The sequence below is a fragment of the Xiphias gladius genome, chromosome 8 (assembly GCF_016859285.1).
Source record: "Xiphias gladius isolate SHS-SW01 ecotype Sanya breed wild chromosome 8, ASM1685928v1, whole genome shotgun sequence".
NCBI classification, from domain to species: Eukaryota; Metazoa; Chordata; class Actinopteri; order Istiophoriformes; family Xiphiidae; genus Xiphias; species Xiphias gladius.
The window spans coordinates 26746149-26768104 of NC_053407.1; the positions used below are offsets into that span (position 1 = coordinate 26746149).

The window sequence follows — 21956 nt, forward strand, 5'->3', positions numbered from 1 at the left end:
AACACAACCATCACAGATTGCAACAATCTCTCCCAGCAAACATGAATCATTCAGGTTCTTTTTCTTCTGTCTGAGTTACTGTTTTCACATCAGTGCCGCATTATCGAATAAGCCTCACTTCCTGTCAGTCACCTGACGCTCACAGGAAGGCGAGCCAAACATTTCATATGCAGCATGTTTTCATTTCTCCCAAATTTGGTCAGATAAAACAATTGCAGTTGAAAGCCCATTTTCATAAATGAGTTTTGCAGACCGAAAGGTAAACATGAAGCTTCAACCATACACTCTGCACTCAGTATATTAAACTTCTGATGCAAAGAAAGTTCAAGTATCGAGTTCAAAGCCTCCAAAAAGCTTGACTTTTTTTCTATTTTTTAAAAGATTCATGTTTTTCAAGTATCATTAGGTGTTGTTTCCAAATGAAGGGCTATAAAACCACAGTGACTCAAGTTGGATCGCCAACACTGCGATGTTTGTGCTCATTTGCAAAATTCAAAAGCACTCATCTTAAAGCTGCCCCTCGGCAGAGTGTGCTCCTCAGGTTCGGCCACAAATTGCAGCTTCAGCAGAAGAATACTAATGTTCTCTGAGCTGTGTCCAAAATCATTTCCTATTTACGTGAACTACATTTATGCTCCGCCCTTCGTATTTGTGTGCCTGAATTTGAATTTCAGTGAGAAATGTATGCAGTGAACTTAGGGGCCTCGAAAATACCACGGTGGGACTGAAGCAGTATACAATGCAAGGCGCTGCAAGATGCGAAAATTACAGTTGAGTGACACAAACTGAGTTTTAATAGAAGGGGGAAAACGGCATTATTTTAAATGTATCGCAGTAAATGCATGAGCCTCCAGGTTTTCAAGCTACCTGGGTAAAATAGTGGAAAACTATTCAAACTTATTTCAAGTAATAAATAAAACTTTACTACTTTCTGACATTTATTGCATTTTCCCACAGATTTGTGCACTACTCTAGACAATGACAAACCATAAAAATGACTACGTGCAGACACTTTTGAGCCCAGATCTGTAGCCAACTCCTTTCGGTGTCTTTCACATTCCTCCCACGAGGTTATAACTGCTGCCCCGAAAGCCCCTTCGGACAGGAAAGCTCACAGGAAACCACTACCCACGAGTGCACGGGAGCAACTGGAAAGAGAGACCCCGGCCCGTCGGGCCGGGCCCGGCCAGGCCTCGATCTGTCGTTCGTCCAGGGTCAGAGGAACGCGGCTCTGTTCGCGTCGGAGACAACACGTCAATCTCTGCCGTAAATCCAGTGCACCCTCTCTGACTGTCAAAAAGAGACAGAAAAGCAGAGTCTGCAAAACAGATTGTCTGAACTTGTCTGTTCATTCAAATTGAGATGAATTCCAGCACATCCCATCTCATTTCTGAGAAACTCATTTTAGAAAATATTTATCTCCTATGATTAACAGGACCATATTAAAAAAAAAATGAATAAATAAAAAGTGAAAGAGAAGAGGGGAGAAAAAAAAAACCTCCAGAATGACAGAGCGGAGCACGGAGAAACTCTGTCTACAGTGGATGTAACAGGAAACAAGGTTGCCAAGCTTTTTCCATTGGGACCTTTGCACCTTGTGAAATACACAGAAGGAGACAACGGCCAAGGACCTCAGTGTGCTTTCAGTTACCATGGCAACGGGCGGTGAAAGACAAAGTGGCTGTGGGTTGCAGGTTGTGTAAAAAAGGGGTGTGTGTATTTTTTTGTTTTTGTGTTTGCCTGCGCATGCTCTGGACATGTACGTGTGTGTGTGTGTGTGTGTGTGTGTGTGTGTGTGTGTGTGTGTGTGAATGTGCGCACAGTTACATACTGTATATGTGCAGGTTCACCGGGCGTGTTTGCGACAATCACAGTACCCCTCTCAGGAAATTGGCCCCAAATCACATTAATCTCTCAAACAGACCGGGGTCTTCAAAGTGCCAGCTCTGGAGGGGGAAGCGTGTCTAGATTAGTGCTGTCATCCAGCCGCGACATGGCACGGGAAACAACAGAGCCTCTTTCCTGCCATCAAAGGCGGCAGCAGACAAGCGTGTTGGTCTTCAGGAGTCTGCCACTTCAAACCCGCTGTGAGACGAGATCTTTCTTCAAAGTCTCCTTTCTGCTGAGAGACGCTGTGAGAGGAATACACCGATCATTAAAACCGGTTACCAGTTTGAATGTTGTGGCTGATTGTTGGATATTCAAAGATCTAGACCATTTCACACGCCTTCATCTCCTCTCTATTATTATTGCAACAGCCTCTTCACCTGCCTCAACCAAAGATTTATTAATCGGCTCCAGACTGTACTGAACTCAGCCGCCCGGATTCTAACAAGATCTGAGCGAAGTTTTAACCTCCTTGCACTGGCTCCCAGTACGTTCTTAGAAGTGATGTGTAAGATCTCACTGTTGACTTTTAAGGTACTCTCCATGCTACAGTATAAATCTGATCTCTTAGTGAGTCACATACAAGCCGGCACGAAGCCTGAGGTCCTCGGGCAGAGGTCTTCGTCTTTTGCCGAGGCGCGGTGACCGAGCATTCGCAGTCAGAGCCCCGAAGCTTTGGAGCGAGCTGCCGGAGGAAATCTGCTCAACAGAATCAGTGACCTACTTTTAAATCTCTTTATAAAACATACTTTTATGGGAGGGCTTTTCCTGATTTTACTTTATTTTAATTGAGTGCCCTACTGCTGGCGACACTGTAAATGGTTCTACTTGTTTTATTTGCTTATTACTCTAGTGGAAATTGGTTGTTTTTATGATCTGCCTGTTTTGAGGCTGTTGCCTTGTGTGATGCACTTTGTAACATGGGTTTAGAAAAGTGCCCTATAAATAAAGGTTGTTGTTGTTGTTGTTGTCTCAGTGTTGCTACACTCAAGACAAGCAATGTTTGCAGCATTTTAATGGCCAAGTTCCTCTTACAAAGTTGTTCTTTCTTTTTTATTTTTGCTGCACCTTATTTTCTGGAATAAGAGAAGTGTCTTTGCATGCCCATGTTGCTGCAGGAACATACTAAGTGTGCAGGAGGGGAACATATAGGGAAAATGGGACTCCACCAAGGCAGAAATTTTAAGAAAACACTGAATTCATGGCTGTTCTGTATTGTATGTCTTCATTTGCCCTCTACACATGGATGCAATTTTTTGTGTAAACAGTTTTCTACATATCCCTTTTTCTACATATCCCGGCTGTACAGCATCTCTCTCTAAATGACATGGCTTAAAATGGCCACCATTTTGGCGCAGGTCAGCAAGTGTCTGATCATAGAACAGGCAAATCTGAGCAAAGCATTCAGAGCTACCTTCCAGCGCTTGGCAGTTTTTGGTACTGGGCGCAATGGACACAGTTTAGTTGGCGCCAAAAATGTCTTGATGTTAGTCCTGAATGTGGAACAAAACACACCCATGCACCAACAAATACACGAGTTCATAAAAAGTATTAAGATTAAAAGCGGTCAATGATTAGTAAATGGTTTCTAGTTGGAAAATCAAGAAATTAACGAAGCCCTGGCTGCCTTTGTTATAAAGCTGATCATGGTATTGCCTTCTTCGAGGATCTGCTTTTTCAATGTATGTCCAGGAGACAGACCAGACTCATGGCAGTAATCTTATTAGCTAGATTAACCTGACTGCCCCTATTCTTAAAGTTCAAATTACCAAATGAGGCCATAATATAAAACCAACATTAACTGAATGAAAATTAGAGTAGACTCGTCACAGCAGCTTCCATAAGAGGAATTCATTTGAGATCAGAAGAGGCTGTTGCTCTTCAAGATACTGCAGCATCTACATCGGTCTTTATGTTCATATCCAATTTAAACCAGAAAGCAGAATTTACGTCATAGAAATAGGCGTCAGCAACAAACATACAAAAGGTTAGGTGTGTAATCTATATTCACATAGCAGTTTATCTTTCTCCTCCTCCTACAGGTGGTGAATTATGACCCCCCCCCCGCTGAAGGTCAGGACTCGCCAGATGATTACACGTTGTGGAAGACGGCAAACCCCATGAAAACGGGCATAATCAGGAATCCTACACAGGAGAATAAAGGTGTGAATGGCGAGAACCACAAAGGAAGTGTTGAGCGTAGAGGTCATGCCGCAGGTTTCTGAAGGGGTGAAACGACAAGCGAATTCCATGTTTGCTTAAGTAGCTAATCAGACTGCCAACGTAAGGCAATCAGAGGTGGGAGGCGGCGGCCTGGTCCTCATCCTCCTCGGGGGACAGCGACGCTCAAATGCCATCATCCATCATCCTCGTGTAGCCTGCTGCGTATGAAATGGATTTGAGGAAAGTACCCGTGTGTTTCATGGGAATGTAAAAGAGGTTAAATTATGTAGACTCCTGTGTGAATAAGTTTATTTCCTGCATTGTTTTGGATTTATTTTCTTGGTTCATCAGACGAGTTTTCCTTCCTACCCTTATGTGTTGTTGCTACATTTTGGGCTGAATAAATAAAACCGGTAAAGTTAAATGTAATCCCTTTTTTTTTTAATGGGATGAGGAATACAAGTTGTTAAGAGTACTCTGACTGAAAAAACGCTCAAGACTCACAAGAGACAGACACAAACAAGGTCAAAACTGATGCAGCGGAGGCCGAGATCTCACAAACTCCAAAAACGCTAGATATTACACTTTGCGTACTGCAACCCACAATGTGTACTTTAGTTAGACCCTCCCTGCCTGCTAAATGCCCATTTCTTTCAAACTCCATATTCCAGAGCTGGGATCCCCCCTCAGACTTGACAAAGCTCCCCTAGAGCCACACAAGACATTATAAAGTGAATAAAAGTGAATAAAACCTGCTTTTAGAAAAAATTTAAACGCCTGTCCAAAACAAAGTCAATGCATGTTGTTAAGAGTCAGAATTCATGTTTGCTGTGGTTGTGGTGAAAGTTGTCTGGCAGCTGACGTTCTCATCTGAACTCAATATCTAATTCTGTGTGAGAGCTGATGTATGTAGCTCAGAAATGGCAGAACCCAAGAACCTGTTTTTATGCAGGCAAATTAGGTATTTGAATTGCAAAAATTAAATATATGCAGCAGGTAGTGCAAACAAAATGTATGTCGTTGTTCTTTGGTTGAATCAGCTCTTTGATTTTCTTTTATTTGTTGGTATTCTGCTCTTTCTGTCAAACAGAAAACACTTTTAAATAGGCTGGTGAATGGTCTGCGTCAAAATCCCTGGCACTCGACAGAAGAACAGTCCATTCAGCAGCAGGGTCCATTCGGTGTCACAGCTCCCGTCCCTCACATCCAGGGTTTCGGATCCTACCCTACCCCCATGAGCCAGAACTGTCAGATTTAAAAACTCTTCCATCTCCTGTGCCATCTCGCTACTTAACTCTTTAAGGAAATGGTGACTTGAAACATAAATAAAACGCAAGATTTGTAATGAACTTATTGCTAGAATACTTCTAAACTGTATAACTTAATATTCCTTCATACATATGTTTGATTGTCAAAGTTTTTTTTTTTTCCTGTGTTCAATCTGGGCGCCCTGGAAAATGCATGTTTCTTTTATTTTTTTTGAAGTTTAGTTTAGTTTAGTTCAGTTTAGTTTTGTTTTCTGCATTGATGGCCTTGGCATTTATAAAACTATAAACATAAAAACTATTTACCTGAATAGTGATAGCATCGCTACACTGACCTTTAAAGATCAACAAGGCTAAATGGCTAACCTATAACCTTGCGGGAAACGGTACCATCAAGTGGGAAAGTGTGCGAGAAAATCCATACAAATGACTCACTGTACCGGTATCCACAATGGGAAATTTTACAATAGCTCTCAAGGCAGTTCGCAACGTATACCAACGTTTTTAGGAATCTGAGCACACAGCAGTTCCCCCAAACGTTAATTTCTTGTTCCACATCATGACGTTTTTAAATACAGAAAAAACGCAAAATCATTCAACTTTAAAAGGGAACAAGGCAACTATAATTTTTTGTTGTTTGCTTATAGCAACGGCAGTCTCCCAAGGTAAAACAACTGAACGCCACGCGTGATGGTCCTGCTAAAAGAAACATTTGAAGCCAGCATTTAAATGCTATTCTTGTTTGTTTTGTTTTTTGTGGCAATGAGGGCTCCATGGAAAAAGGTGTCCTCTTTATTCTGTTTCCACCAGACATTAGTATAAAGTTATTTATCGGTTTGACTTTATTAAGAAAAAACACACAACACAACAAAACTTCAGCCCGTGCATAAGTATCTTTCCTTGCTTTGTCTCTGTCTCTCTCTCTCTGTCTGAGCAGACTGAGATCGTCTTTTCTCCGTCTCTGCCTGACTGTCTGAGCGGCGACAAGTGTCTCCACCTTCCTGTAATGAGAGGCTGTGTGATGGAGGAGCATCAGAGAACACCTGTAGAAAAGCAAAGAAAGCCTCATCCAGGACAGCAGCACTAATAAAGAGGAAAATTAACATCCGTGCCAAAATAAGACATGTTTACAGGAGCGTGCAGGGAGGGAGGTAGTGGTGGTGGTGATGGGAGGATAAAAGAGATCACTTGAATATAATTTGAATTGGTGAAAATATTACTATACAGTATTATGTACAGTAATGAGAGCAACCACACAACCCAGATCAAATATCTACAATTTCCCATCTATAAAACAGCAGCCAGCAGGTTTTCCCCGTGATCTACAGCACAGAAACGCACACCTACACACACACCGACCCTCAATTTGCCCTGTGCGCGCTCTTGCTTCTTCCCTGGCAGCAGGGACAGTTTATTGCTCCTTGGGCTCTTTCATCAAATGATTCATGCGCTTGGATGGGATGGCACTCCAAATGTGCTTTGATTGTGGCAATTAAGCCCAAGGCCCCGCGAGCTACTTTGACAAGTCCTGACTCGTCCGGTTTAAACTGAAATGTGACTGGGATTGGCTGATGGGACTGCTGCAGGTCTACTGCGTGAACATCATTAGATGCGATTGATAATTTTGATGCTTTTTTAAATGTACTATTTCATCCAAACTCATACCCCAAACGTATATTATTATTCTGAGATGGGTCAATGTAGTGAGAGAGAGCGATAGAGAGGTAACGTGAATTGATGTGACGAAGGGTGAAAAGATTGATTTTTTTTTTTTTTCCACCATTTGCTCTCGGCATTATCAAACTGAGTTGACGGTCGGGTGTGTTGTGGGAACACCACCAAACAAAAATGCAGTGCAGGCTTTTGGCACATGTACAAGGTGATGTATGTTTCTCCGGGAAAAATTGAAAGTGTGATTGGTTGATTTACAGTATACAAATATTGGAGCCAAATGTACTTGTTGGAATGTGTTTTTTTTTTTTTTTTCGCCTGAAAGTAGAGAAAGTGCCTGTGGGGTGGGCGGGGGACTGACGCAAATGCTTAATCTCCTCAATTGCCCTCCCAAGGCTTTTGATAGGGTCAGGCGGAATGTTTTCTTTCGCTAACTGGTGGCGGTTGAAATGTGTTTAATTTCTAATTCAGTGTTGTCCCTCACTGATGACGACAGCTACCCAACTAGATCAAACACAGTATAGCCACAACAGTCTCTGTGTACCGTAACACTTCACGTCACGCCATCTTGAGTCTTATCTCACTGCTTCCTTTAGATGTCTGTGCTATAGGATAAAACGTGGATACAGAAAAAGTCAAATAATGCCAAAAGGCCACCATACTTGGTAAATTTGTCATGATTTTAAATATTTAAAAAAAAAATACCTACTATTTTAAAAACCACCACACTGCTCATATTCAGCCCTGGACCCATAGCTGATAACAAATTATGGTTTTCTGAAACTGGCCAGTCGTTATGGGAGGGCTGAACAAAGACGGGTTTCCAGTCAGCCTAATTATCATTTTGGTCCATCTAATTATTGTTGTTGGCAAACACACTTGCGAGCTGGTAAGTCTTTGAATTGCTGATCTGTGGCAGAGAGAAGAGGTAAACATTCCCTGGGTCTGCAGCCTCCCTGAAACTAGGAAGTGAAGTTGCACATGAGCAGGGAAACGCCAGTTTCTTCTGTTTTTTGTTATGAAAGTGCTTTGCAAAGGCTACATATTAATTTAGGGAAAAAGGCTGCATTTTTTCCCCCCCCCAAACTATTCCAAAGACTCTCTCTTAGGAACGGTTTCTAAGGCTTTTGCGTTCTGCCAAGACTGGGAAATTTATACCCTGTGCTTTGTTAAACTTCTGTGGTTGCCTCAGCTGCCTTAATGGCATCTAATACGAGAAAAAAAAGTAAAGAGAGGTCCTTTCTCTTGAAAAACCACGGCCAAAATCAGCTCATGTTATTACTTACTGCCATTTGAGAACAGCAGTTGCCTCAGCGTGTCCGTCAATAACATTAGGTGAACTGAGTTTGTCTTGGTTTTTTTTTGAAAAAAGTCCCTGTTCTTCTCCCCCAACCTGTCAAGAATACAAGTCTGGTGTAAACAGTAATACTCTTAAAAAAAAAAAAAAAAAAAAAAAATTGTTCTCCAAAAAAAAAAGGGCCTAAGCCATTTGGCATGTTTCAGTTCCACACGCAGTAAGTGTAGTGAACTTTAGGGTCATCTTCAAGATAAAAATAAACAGCTCACAGAAAAGAAAAATGTTCTTCATTAGGGTGGAAATGGTAAAAACAGATTACATCTGGTACTCTATATAGGTACGTGTCTAAGAGTGCCTGAAGAAGGTTTCTTAAACACATCATTGACATGCAAGCACAAAACATTGGTGCTATTGGTGCAATAGTTCTTCTTGCTGCGCTGGAAGTCGTCCTAAACTGTGAATAAATACTAGTGACTGTAAAACTTCCAAGCGACTGAGCCCTTACTGTCCACCTGGCTTCTGGCTGAGCAGCGGACTCAGTTATTCAACATCCCTTTCTTGAATTTCCACCAACTTAAGACAGGTCAAATTTGCATTAGAATATAAAATCCACGAAGCCTTCCCTTTTTGTTCCTGCTCGGTGTGCGGTTGTTGGTGAGACAGAAAGTGCTAGAAGCACCATAATAAACCCCTGTTCCATCAACAAGTATGAGGCACCAGTGCACAGTTGTTCACATTGTAAGATCTCTTGGCCTTTTATGCTTGGTGGAGTCACTTAGTGGTTTGAAGCCGTGGAGGAAGAGTGTGTGTGTGTGTGTGTGTGGGGGGGGGGGCGAGCAATTAGTGTGTGAAATAGATATCCCCCACTTTTCCAGCAGCCAGTCTCACTCTGTCCCGAGTACAAAGTGTTAGTCTGTCAGCAGTACCTTGCTAAGAGGAGAGTGCTCGCTGTTGTTTGTGCCTGCCTGGCGACCATCTTGACTGATTTATACGGTGCAGTAACTGAAAGGGGTTTCTGAGGTTGCTGTGTCATTTTGTTCTGGTGACTCAGAGCTTTGCATTTTCTTTGCGTTTGCAAGAACTGAATTTGAGCTGTTTTTGCCTTAACACCTTCTAGAGCAGAAACGCTGTTGCTTAAACATATTTAACAAAATCAGCGACACTGATTACTCTTTGTGTATTAGTGTTTATTATGAAAGTTGAAATATACATTTTAATTTATCATATGTTGTGTTTTTAAGCATAGTCTACACAGATGTTTGCGTTATCTTGATTCTGAATGTGTTTGATCAGAAATTAGATGGAGATTATTGGGTGAGAGGAGAAACAATCATTTGTGAAATACAACTACTTGATAAATAATTTGTGCCTGTGTCATATGAACAATCATTTACAGTATATACAGCAGCATATTTACAGTTTAGTCCAGAGGAATGTTGATGATACATTTATAAACATATTCTACATCCAAACCAGTTCGCTATTTGTTTTAATATAAAACAGTGGTAATAGACTTATAAGTGTGTATGAAGTAGTGCAGCTTCATAAATAGCTTGAGAACTTTAAGGGGGTCAATAAACATACATTCATCCTTTTTCTAACACAACAGGCCTGTGAAGTAAGTACGTTAAACGTGTCTGTCATTGGGAAATAGCCTTTGCTTCTCTGTTGGGGGCAAAAATGTACACTTAACAGTGATAGACAGTAGTTGGTGCATACGTTGCTCCAGTCTGTGCCTTCCATGTGTTATCATTACGTTTTAAACAAAACAAAAAAATACTGCTCATGAACAATTTTTTCCCAAATTGTGTCTCATTTCCCAATCAAAAAGCAATATATTATATTTTATGACACAAGAAAAACATACAAAAAATACAGATGTGTGTAAAAATTTTGAATAATATTGATGGAGATAAATATACCTGATAATAAAACTTTGGCTAATTTTGGCTCTCATGATTCAGATAGAGCTAGAAGGTATTTCAATCCCAGCAACCATCTGTGTTTAATGGAGGAAAGACATTAAAAACCGCAAACTGTCATTACTGATTCTCTCATTACTCATTGTTGATTATTTTCTTGATTTTTTTTTCTCAACAAAATGCCAGAAAAAAATGAAATCCTCAAATTGCTTGTTTGTTGACTTCCATTCCATATGATGCCATATGACTTAAAAAAGCAGCAGAACCTTTGAGAATCCGAAAGAAGAGAATGTTTAACATTTTCACTTATAAAAATGACTGAAATAGTTTATTGATTATTAAAATAGCTGATTAGCAAAAAATGAATCGACTTATTGTTTCAGCTCCAGTTAAATTACCTTTTTTGTTTATGAAACGTCACCAGGGATTTATCTTTCAGACAAAGAAATGCTCAAATCTAATGATAACACCTGAGCGGCACAAACTGGGGTTAGTGCATACAGAACATTAAACTGCAGAGTCAGCCGGGTTGTTCAAACGTCTGTATCCAGTGGGGGAGGGAAGTCGAGACATGGTGACAACGAGTCTTGACTGTGTGTGGAGCTAATCCCGGTGTCTGAGTCTGTGTCTGTAACGTCTAGAGGGGACAGGCTGTGTTTGAGATTCACTGTCTGTGAGACGCTGCACTGAGTCTCACTTTTCAGAGGGAGAGGACTGGACTTATCCTCTGCGCTGTCCCCGATTTGCAACGAGCTCAGCTGGGCAGCCAGCTGCCAGCACTCCTGGTCCTTGGAGGCCAGCGTAGTGTCAAAGTACTTCAGCTGTTTGTCTATTTCTCCAGCTTGGTTGTGAATGGACACACCGGTGAAGAGGCTTTGTTTCAGTTCATCCTGCAGCCTCTCGAGTTCAGCAGCGTAGAAGGATTGGTCTGTCGCAGAGGCAATCCAGGAAGCAGCCGCTGCTCCTTCCTGTTCACTCTCCTCATCTTGGTCTAGTGGGAAGTTAGCCTTCCCCAGCTCAGTGTCAATATCCTGGGACAGCTGGAGGATGAGCTCCCGGTGTCTCTGGACCTGCAGCTCAAGCTGTTCAATTCCATCTCTGGTGTACAGGTACTCCTGCAGCTGCTCCTCACTCTGCACCTCCAAACTCTGACCACAAGCCTGTGCCAATAAACTCTCGGACTCAGCTTCTCTCTGCACTTGCAGTTCAAACCGCTCAATCTCCAAATCCAGCTCCCTCATTCGTTGGATCTGCTCCCGGATGGTGTGGTCCTGGTTGAGAATGAGCTTCACCATCCGGTCAATCTCCTCAGCACCCGGGGAGCTCTTACTCTCGTTGTGAAGCTTTTCCAGCTTCCTGAAAGCTTTCTTCACCATGCGCTTCTGCTTCTCCACTGCCAGAGACTGGGGGTACTGCGCACGACCGTTCTCCCAACGCTTCGGCTTGGCCCCCTTGGACTTTAAAGCCTTCTTGGCAGGCTGAGGCACAAAATCGCTGGTTTTAACAAGAATAAACTGGATCAAGGGTCTCTGGTCCCCCCAGGCATACCAGAGCCTCAGGATTCTGGTGAGAGGAGGCAAGGCTCTCTCAAAACCCTTCCACCGCTCGACCAGACAGAAGTCTTTGGGGTCCCCGTGCAGGAGCCGCTTGCTCTCCGGGACTGACTTGTGATCCTCCAGTAATGCCTGAATCATATCTGCACAAGTTGTGTGCTTTGTTACTCCACAGACAACCTTCTCCTCCTTACAGACAGTAACCTGAATCTCCTTTCCTATCATGGGCTCGGCATCTTTTGTCCTAGGAAAGAGACAGAAAAAGAGCTTACATTTGTGGCTTTGGAATGAAACAAACATTCTCCTCTGTTTTTCCTCAAGTAGCTTTTGAGGTTGTTAAAATCATCTTATTCCACCATACTGACTGACAGTATAACACTGTGTGTCAGCTTGTTCAAGCACTGCAATATTCAAACTCCATGGTTTGAATGTTTTCGACATTCCATAAATTGAAATGACCAGACTCATATTTGTTTTCTTTGGAAACTCTGGGATCTTACTTAGCATTTCACATAAAATTGTTCTGGGTTTGGTTAACGTTTGGCTTCACAGCACGAGTTAGTAATGACTGACCCACTGGCAGGCTGCTGCTTGCTATGGGTTAAAACTGTGAAAACAGAGATATCCGCAACACAAGAAAGTCATTGTACCTATATGCAAACAACTATAAAAATTTAAAAATTGCCTTTTAAACTATATTTTTGGTTTTTTTTTAATGCCTAAGGTAACACTAAAGCCCTATGATTAGCAAAGTACACCACTTTGGTCCAGAGACTAATATCTCAAAACTACTGGGTGGATTCCCATGAAATTCGTGGTCCCCAGAGGATAAAACTCACTGACCTTTACCTATAGTGACACCACCAGTTCTAGTTTTCACTTATTCTGTGAAATATCTCAACATATACTGGATCGATTGCCAAAAAAATTTGGTAGACATAATGGTGGTGCCGAGAGGATAAATCATTTTAACTACAGCCTCGCTGAGGCAGTGGTGGAGCTTTAGACTCTAAGTCTTGTTTGCCTTTTTATTTAGATGGCTTACAGCAGAGAGGTGACAGAAAATGAGGGAATTTAGAGGAGGGATAATACGCAACAAAGGTCTCCAGTCAGACTTGAGGTACGTTGAGATTACATGCTCAGTGTCTTAAACCCCTAGGCCACCAGGTTAACCCAAAATTGTGTTGTCAACCATAACTTGGAGAATCAGTCAAATTATGTTTTTTTTTTTTTTTTTTTAAATGGCCGTGTTTTACAAAAAACGATATGTTCAAATACTTCACAAATTCCCCTACAGCTGCAGTTTGTAGTTTGAAGTACAACACACAGAATATTGAAAGGACTTCAAAAGCATGAATGGGAGTGTATCTAAGTATTATTTTCTTCTTAAATGGATCCTACTTTAATGGCTTTCCATTAGGTCAATGAGCAGAAAACTACATTCACTCATCTTGTGTTCTCTGGCTTGATTCTATTAGACTGTTCCTCATCGTCCTGCTCATCAGAGATGATCACTTAATGGTTCGGTTCTGAGCTATTTAACCCCAAGGCCCTCATTACCTTTCCGTCTGGACCGTAAAACTTGTTCAAAAATTGACCTCTGATGGGCCGACGATATCCATTTTTTACATGCTTAATGGACCACCGGTAATATCCAGGACCTAATATCCAGTCATCATACGACAGGCACTGGCAATGCAGACAACCACAACACGAACAAGTAATCAAATAAGTAGATAACATTGCCAGAAATTTCAATCTGATTTCAAGATAAAGAATGATGTATCGCAATATTATTTATATGAAAGATAACATATTTGGAATATTCTGCAACTCATGTGATTAATTAGGTTAACTCTGATGTACTGTAGCTGACGGCCAAGTTTCTGTCTTGCTGGATTACTCAAATATTAAGTTAAAGGCTACTCTGAAAGCAAAAAAGAAGTGAAATATAATACCTCTGCAATTACAGACAGTTCAATGTCAAAGAAACCTGAGAACGATTATCAATGTAATATTTTCAAGAGACAGCTCCTCCGCCAAACACTGAACTGCAGACTGATTTTGTGGGTTGAATTCATGTGGGTGTGTGGTTTTGCAAACAAACAGGCAATATTTCATTTAAACTGTAAACAGTTATACATCAGAACAATGTGTTTGTAATCCTGGTCAATGTCAGGTTTCATCAACAGTCACTCCATTTCAGATAGCAAACTGACATCCCCGAGGGAGTTTAGAGACTTGTTCACATCATCTCACATAAGTGGACAGAAACCAAAAGTCAAAAATGGTGTTTAACCAATACATTTCTAAAGGATTTTTCCTCTAAGCATTTTTTCAGTTCAAAATAAAGAGACCTGCATTCAAGGATTAGTGCACAAAAGCGGATTCTATGGTATATTTACCAAAAGTTAATCAAAATTTGGATCAAAATCAGATACACTAGGTGTTCAGCTGGGCTATTAAAAGTTAGATGTTGTTCCTAGCCTTGGTACACAGAAGTGAGTTCAGATCTGAACCTTGCATCTTGTAGCTGCCGTGTCTTTATCTGTGGAGATAGCCTTGGTTGGCTGCAGCCCACATTAATCTCCTGATCATCACGAGGGAGGGTGGACAAAAATACACATCCTCTGAAGACGATACAGACACTACCTACCTACATGCTGAGACAAGTAAGTGAGATATTAAGTATTATTCCGACTGGAGAACTTAAACGAAATGTCTCAGTTTGCTGATTTTTAAAGACTGATACTACTGTGTTTTGGTTCCCACATGGCATGAAAACACACAACAGGAGCATTGTGTAAACTGCCGGTGAATAAGGTCTCAGGAATGTGACACATGCAACAATGCAAGAAGCTGGTTAATGGTTATGCAGACCCTTGGAAACAAGCTGGGTAAAGCAAATACCTGAGCTATGCACAGGCCAAACAAATCCAGCGCGCCTCCGGCATTCATAGACAACAACCATGATGACTTTGACCTCAGAGCTACCACCTACTCAGGAAACCCTGCAAATGCTACCGTGGCACGGGAGAGAAAACAGTGGGTGGACACAGTGAAGGCAGATCCTGTACAATATAATGCAATCTAATGCAACAGCTCTTTAACACATAATATGTTTGTACAGCTTACAGTATAATATTCAATTGTTTTTACATCTTCTAAAAATTGGTCAACTGAAACAATCTGAAGAGGTTATTGGGTAAAATCAGGTGGTTTTCAGGTACTGTACATCAGAATCTTCATTTTATGCTACTTTATACCTCTACTCAGTTTAGAGGGGCATCTGGTACTTTTCAGTCCACTACATTTATTTAACAGCCGTTATCAGTTACAGCAACTTGCAGATTAAGAATTTTCTTACATTTGTTATGGATTTAAATACCAATTATATATAAGGTTGTTAAATTAAGCACCATCTTGACTGATATTTAACATTCAGAGGCTGGTTTAAATGGACTTCTCTCACTCACAATTTACAAAATTGCTTTGTTTTAAGGTGTTACCAGCCAAAAAGTGTGTGAACCACTGTTGTACCACACTGCAATGCATGGATTTAAGGATTGATGAAAGAACAGAATAGGCAACAACTAAAAAATAGATCAGGAAAGGAGGGAAAACAGAATAGGGAAAAGAGAATGAAAAGGAAAACAAGATCAGTCCATCACAGCTGTGCTTAACATCTTTAAATCGCCTGTGCAGGACAAATATTTCCATACTAACACACTAGTGTGGAAACAGTAGCACTAACACCGGCCTGCCTAAACGTGTGAGAAACATGTCTCTTTGGGCATATTTGAACATACAGGTGAATAAACACGTTCTCCAGACAATTGGGTATTTCAGAGAGGGTGACCCAAGCCCTCAGCTGTGCAGGAAGAGGGTACGGCATGGCATGGAAACACCTGTATTTGTCCTAGGCCACAATCACAAATGCTCAGACGACATCCTGCCACCGCAGTTCAATGCACAGAGGGAGGAAGGGGAAAATGGATTCCGCACCAGTCGCTTTTAAGCTCCACTCTAATGTGAAGAAAGTGTTGACAAATATGACTTTTGGGGAATTAACCATATCCCAACTGTTTGCAATACAACGTTTTTAATAGCTGGCAGTGTTAAAAATGTGTAAACGTTTCTCTGAGCTGCTCTGGTGACAGATATGCCAAAAAAATTGAACTAATCTTCAGTGGGAAGAACAGGAAAGCCAAGCAGCTACCTGTGGGATGGTAAAACTCAAATAGCATCAGGAAAGGAGGAAAACATTCACATTTCAGTTTTTCATTCATGACCGTGACTGTCATCATGTTGGATGGACAGCAGGCTAACTGTTTCACCAAGGTAGCTACGGTATAGACTAATTTGGGTAGTTTGAGTTTACAGAAGAAGGGCAGCTACTTATGCTAACTACCTAAATGCGAGTGTGGATTGAATTTTTAAGGTCTTTCGAATGCTAGGCTTTATAATATGACGTCTTACCTAACTGTTTACTTTTTCAGTTGGCTACCGGCTACTATTCCAACACTGAAGTGGGCGGCCACTAGTACCTGTGACGTCACCCGTAGATTTCTGATCATTGACTTTTTGAAGCTTGGAGTTTTCTGTAAAGCTAAATTTGGGCCTAGTTGTACCCGGAGCAGGAGAAAGCAGCAGCAGCAGCAGCAACAACAACAGCAACAGCAGCAGCAACAGCAACAACAACAGCAGCAGCAACAGCAGCAGCAACAACAACAGCAGCAACAGCAGCAGCAACAGCAGCAGCAACAACAGCAGCACCAACAGCAGCAGCTGACTGTTACAGGCTGAGGCACAGGTCAATCAAGAAAAAACACAACCTGCAGCATACTTTTCTCTGAGCCTCAACACCTCCTTAATGGAACAACGATTCATATAATGGCAACCTACACAAATTAAAATCTAGAGCTCTAGGGAAAAATGTTGTGATTTTTTTACTCAAGAGATATTAGGATATTTTCACTTTAAGCTGTTGTAGGCTGAACGTCAAATTCCTTAAGGCTATAAGACTGTATCACTGGAACCTCACAAAACTGCAGGGGGAAAAATGACTATTATTTTCTGAGGACAAATTTTGATGAGAATGGTGGCATCAGTCTTTTCAAATGCCAAAACCACTAACGTTCTGGAGTCAACTCCCTGCCTGGACATACACAAATGCTGCACGCACCATTGGGCTGATTACATCGCAGCTAATACATTCATAAGGGCTGTCACTTTGGGTGCCATTTGATATTCATAGTTTGGGATTAAGCTGCGGTACCAGACGAAACAAATGAGGGTGCCCTCATAGGTCACAGCTTTGGATGATAAATGACAAAGCTGACACTGATATGGTGATGAACTCGATCCTTGTGACTGGAAATGTGCCAATGGCACTAGGACTTATGATGATATATATACTTTTAATAGAAATTTGAAAATATAAAGTTCTTGTCACGTTGAGGATGGATGCTGTGCAGTGGATAACACGGGACGGGTTCGACATCAAACATTTCACACCTGAGTGAACCCAAGAAACGTGAGCAGACCTGCTTGACCTCAGTTTGAACTTAAAAGCTGCAATACTCAGCGAGACATCAGACATGTTGGAGGAAACCGCATTTAAATTATTTGAATTTTAGTACAAGTTTCTGCGTTGGAAGATTACGTTACAGCTCCACTGGTGGCATGGCGCTCTTCCATTCTAATACTCATAACAACCCTGTAGACATTAACAATTCCCTCTTGTGTCATAAATTTGCAAGCTACAAGTTACCACAGAGTACAGCATGCTGGTGGTTTGAGCAAGTCATAACAATTGACAGAATTATAGCTCTCCAGTGTCTGTGCTTTTTTTTCTCAGATCAATAGTGATTGTTTAGGAGATGCAGATATTTCCAACAGGAACAAAGTGGTGAAATATAAATATATCCTGTGGCCACTGCTGTCAGCAGGTTCTGATTTTCTCGCTATGATCTGAAAATTCTGATTTATATCCTGATTAGTGTGGTGGTGGTATTAAAATTATAGGATTGCTCTTGCAACTGAGGCAGGTGTAAGATAAGTGAAGTAAAACTGGTTTTATATATTTATATATATCTATATCTATATATATATAGATATATAGATATATATATATAGATATATATAGATATATAGATATACTGTAAATCAATCCTGATTGGAACTCTAAAGGGTTGGTTCACCCAAATACATTTCTGATTCAAATAGATTGGTGTCTATCAATTCTGGTACTTTTGGTTTCATTGCCCAGTCTTTGAGATAGAGTAGAAGCAACAGCCATGCTAGCGGTTCTGAGGCTTTGGCCCCGTGATACTTTGAGCTAAATGCTAATGTCAGCATGCTAACGTACTCACAATGAAAATGCGAACACGCCTGTGTTTAGCACGTATATGGTTTATCGTGTTCGCTCATCTCAGTTTAGTGTTTTAGCATGCTAATTAGCACTTAACGTTTAGTGTAACACAACGTACAGTTTAAGCTTATGGGTAGAATCAGTTACTAGAACGAGAATTAGTTTTAGTTTCAATGGCGCTACTGTATATGGAAAGTTAAGGGGTTCGTCCTGAGGGGAGGGTTTTCCATATGGTAAACACTAATAACATCAGGGTGACTAAGATGAAAACCTTGCATTAGCATTTCCTAAACTAATTATAGCAGCCCTTTTTTTCCAGGTAGACCACCACACAGCTTTGAATTTACATATCATATTTAGAAAAGGTTTTATCTGCCCGGTCTGTCATTGAGTGTATGAAACAATAGAAGGCCACACAGAATGGTTACCTCACAAAACAGATTATATATATATATATGTGTGTGTAGAAAGTATCTACATAGTATTTTTCTGTGTCTGGTTTGTTTAACGGACGAAAGATAAACAGAGAATGTGGTGAATAAACTACCCAGTGGTGGACAGGAGTCACTTCCTCTCGCTCTTATCTGAAAGAGGATGGGGGATCGGTGAGGAAATAACATCACTTTTCTATCTGGATATGCTGATCTCTGGGATGGTGACTCCTTTGATAGTCATCTGTGAGCAGAGACACAACACACCCCTTCCCTTCTCTTCCCTTCCTCTGTGAAACCACCCACCCCTCTTATTTTTCCTTCCCCCCGAGCAGGTCTCTGAATCACCATATAAGCTATTGTTCAGTGAAAATAAGTGGCTTGCTCTCTTTCGACACAAACGGCATCTTTTTTCTTTACTATTATTTTTTTTATGATTTGCCTTGGCCCGCTAATTTGTTACCCAAACAGTTTCAGTGGCTAATTGGTCCTCTGCACAAGGCTGCCATGCTATAATCGTGGCTCAGAGCAAGATTAAGTGGAACTGGTCACTAAACTGCTTTGGTCACATATGTCACCGGCTGGCAACCATTTTAATTTCAAAACCCCGCGCTGTTCCACTATAGGATGCCAGTTTTACACACAGGACTCGGTGATGACGCCATGTTTTGACAGTATCCAAACAAATGTTGTCGCTGTAATCATTGACACACTCAAGTTTTATTCTGAAGGTCTGCGCAGGTTTGGATGTTTCAACCGACTGAAACTCCGCATCAGCTTCATCTTGCCATTCTTAAAAACAAACATCCAGCTCAGTGTCTCGCCGTGAGTAAAAGCCAGTCCCTGAAATCAAGCGTTTGACATATCTACAGATCTCAACACTCGAGGTAATTATAGGTGCAGCAATGGTAATTACTACGCAAAGACATCCACTGGAGACAGCTTCAGTCAGACTGGTTTGAAGTTATCAAGGAGATAATTCATCTCAGCTCTGTGTAAAGTGAAAATGCATCTATTTTCCTGCTGGTGCCACTGTCAAAGAGTTTTTTTTATTTTAGAGGATTTTTAGTGCATTCTAATGATCTGATCCTGGTCTTGGCGACAGGAATCCCGCCTGCACCCTGCAAGGGATCGGACCGTGACCTAGATACTCCAAAAGACAAAAAACTCTGTTTACCAGCTCTGCACAACAAGAGTCTGCAGTCAACACCGCCCGAACAGAGGATAGCGTGTGCCTCGGCAAATCTCCTTTTCCCACCTTTTCAAAGTCGAGACTGAGTCCCAGCCGTAGCCAAGGGCACATCAAAAGGCCAAGCTAGTCACTGAGGGAAACTGCTGAAGCAAATAATATAATATTATGTGTAGGTGTTGATGACAGGATCTCTTTCAACCTTAAGTAATAAGCTTCTTTGACTCTTGCTGTCCAAGATGAAACGGGTATTAAATATAAACGCCTTTGTAGTAATTACAGAGCAGGAGCAGGGTCAAAGCTCTCAAGAGTTGATGTACAGGTGCTGTGTATTTTGACAGGAATGAGAGAACCAGTAGCGAAGGGCTTATTTTACTCAAACGTCCCATAATGGGGAATATAAGTCTCACATCCGTTGAATATAGCGAAAGTGTCTAAAGATACAGCTGCATGCGTGAAACGCACACGCGTGAAATACTGCCTTAAAGAGGTACACCTGTCAAGATGTATCGGCAATATTCCTATGATTTAATTTTATTTTGTGTTCCCTTGTGCAGCTCAGTCGTAAAACACGATGCGCACCGCGTTGTGCGCAATTCTCCCCCCTCAACAGTTCAAGACGGAGGGCTCTCTGAAACCGAACTTGAGAGAGAGAACACACACACACACACACGCAACAGGTTTCCCGTCAAGAAATTTCACATTACCTGTTCTTCAGTCGAGCTTTCAGGAAGTTTTTCCCAAACGGAGCCATAATTCGGGAGCGCAGGGGAGTCGAGCACAATCCGAAACGAGTTACAGTCGCTGCATGCCACGACGTCGGACGGTTTGTGGTGTGTTTGCGTGTGTGTGTGTGCGTGTGTGTGTTCGGTGTTTCAGGAAAGTTGAGGGTGTCCCGACTGCAACTCGGTCCGCCGCCCCATCCGCAAAGCGGAGGGAGGTGTTTCCCAGGACGAGACTGAGATTTGTCGGCGAAACTCTGCCCCCTTCCACCTACCAGAACAACCAGGGAAAGTCACACGGAGGGAAAAAAAACAAAAAAAAAAAGTAAAATGACGAAGGTGAACACATGCGGCGATGCAGCGTGAAACACTGAGAGCGAAAACAAAAAAGGGCAAAACCCGTGGGATGAGGTCCGGTTAAACTCACGCCCGAGTGGCACGTTAATGAGAGAAATGCCACCAGGAATATGCAAAGCTTGCAGATGGGAAATGGCCCGTCTGAACGCTAGAGCGTGTCCCCGTAAAGTGCCACAATGCACCATCATTACTACAGTGATGAATGACAGAACGCATCCGCCATTCCGGTTAAAACCTCCGCGCAGCTCTGCGCGTTGGTCTCGTTAAAAGGCCGCTCCACCGATATTTCTCAAAGTGCAACGAAGAGTTACCCTCTTCCCTCAAGTCGAGGGGCGTCACGATATGACCAGGGCCTCGGCGAAGCTGCACACGGCAACTTGACCTCGTGGGGCTCGGGATCCCTGTTGGATTCAAGGCGCCAGGACGAGACGCAGTCGTAGGGGGAACGCAGGCTGCTTCAACTCCGGCCCGACCCTTGAAATACCTGTTGCAGAGTCGCTCCAACTGGGTTGTTTACTGTATTACAGCGTTTTTAATAGAAGATAATTATCTGTGGGCACCAATTATGTGTGAACATGGACAAGAGAAACTAGGGCTGATTTACAAGGACTGTACTCACTTTGTGGCTTTAAATCAAAGTGCATTTTATGTACCGCATGTACATATGTATTTAATGAGAAAAATCCAGTCACCTTTTTATGTTAGAATTCAAGGCATCCCAGATTAGGATGCCAGATTATCTTTGTTTTTGTGTGTAGTAATGAACAGAAATGAAAGGTTTTTACAATTAAACAATTAGCTAATTGTTTACGGCCCCTTCGAAGCCAAAAAGCTGTAATTTTATAAACAGCGAAGTGGGGAAATGACTAAATTATGTCCTGGCAAAGTTTACTGCCAGGAGGAAAGCTACTAAGATGTAATTTAATGTCATGTGCGAAATTCATTTTTGTTGATATGACGTCCAAACCAAGCAATAAGCACCTGGGCCTTGAGACAGACAGCAGACCGAGCAGAATTTGCAATGAACTCTCAGGTCTCTGATGTGATATGTTACTGTAATGTAGACACTGCTTAATCCCCCCCCCCCCTCATTTGTTTTACATCAGATATCTCTGATCCAGGCGAG

General features: G+C 41.8%; 1 protein-coding gene across 2 annotated transcripts; it reads right to left on the reverse strand.

The window, feature by feature from the left end:
- Positions 1 to 10366: 10366 nt before the first annotated feature.
- On the reverse strand, positions 10367 to 21306 carry rassf9 (Ras association domain family member 9). Of its 2 annotated transcripts, none has more exons than XM_040134032.1 (2): positions 21142 to 21306; positions 10367 to 12002 (listed from the first exon to the last, which is right to left on the reverse strand). In XM_040134032.1, exon 2 carries the CDS (start codon positions 11981 to 11983, stop codon positions 10739 to 10741), a length of 1245 nt encoding a protein of 414 aa, XP_039989966.1. In that variant the 5' UTR covers positions 11984 to 12002; positions 21142 to 21306; the 3' UTR covers positions 10367 to 10738. The 2 variants fall into 2 exon arrangements, with proteins under 2 accessions (XP_039989966.1, XP_039989967.1); XM_040134033.1 differs by lacking the exon at positions 21142 to 21306 and adding an exon at positions 20459 to 20750.
- Between the last annotated feature and the right edge of the window lie 650 nt (positions 21307 to 21956).

Coding starts and splice junctions, on each gene's coding strand:
- rassf9 (XM_040134033.1), bottom strand. CDS start 20,505: ATGGCTCCGTTTGGGAAAAACTTCCTGAAAGCTCGACTGAAGAACAG. Junction 12,003..20,458: donor AAAGCTCGACTGAAGAACAG/GTAATGTGAAAT, acceptor TCTCTTTCCTAG/GACAAAAGATGCCGAGCCCA.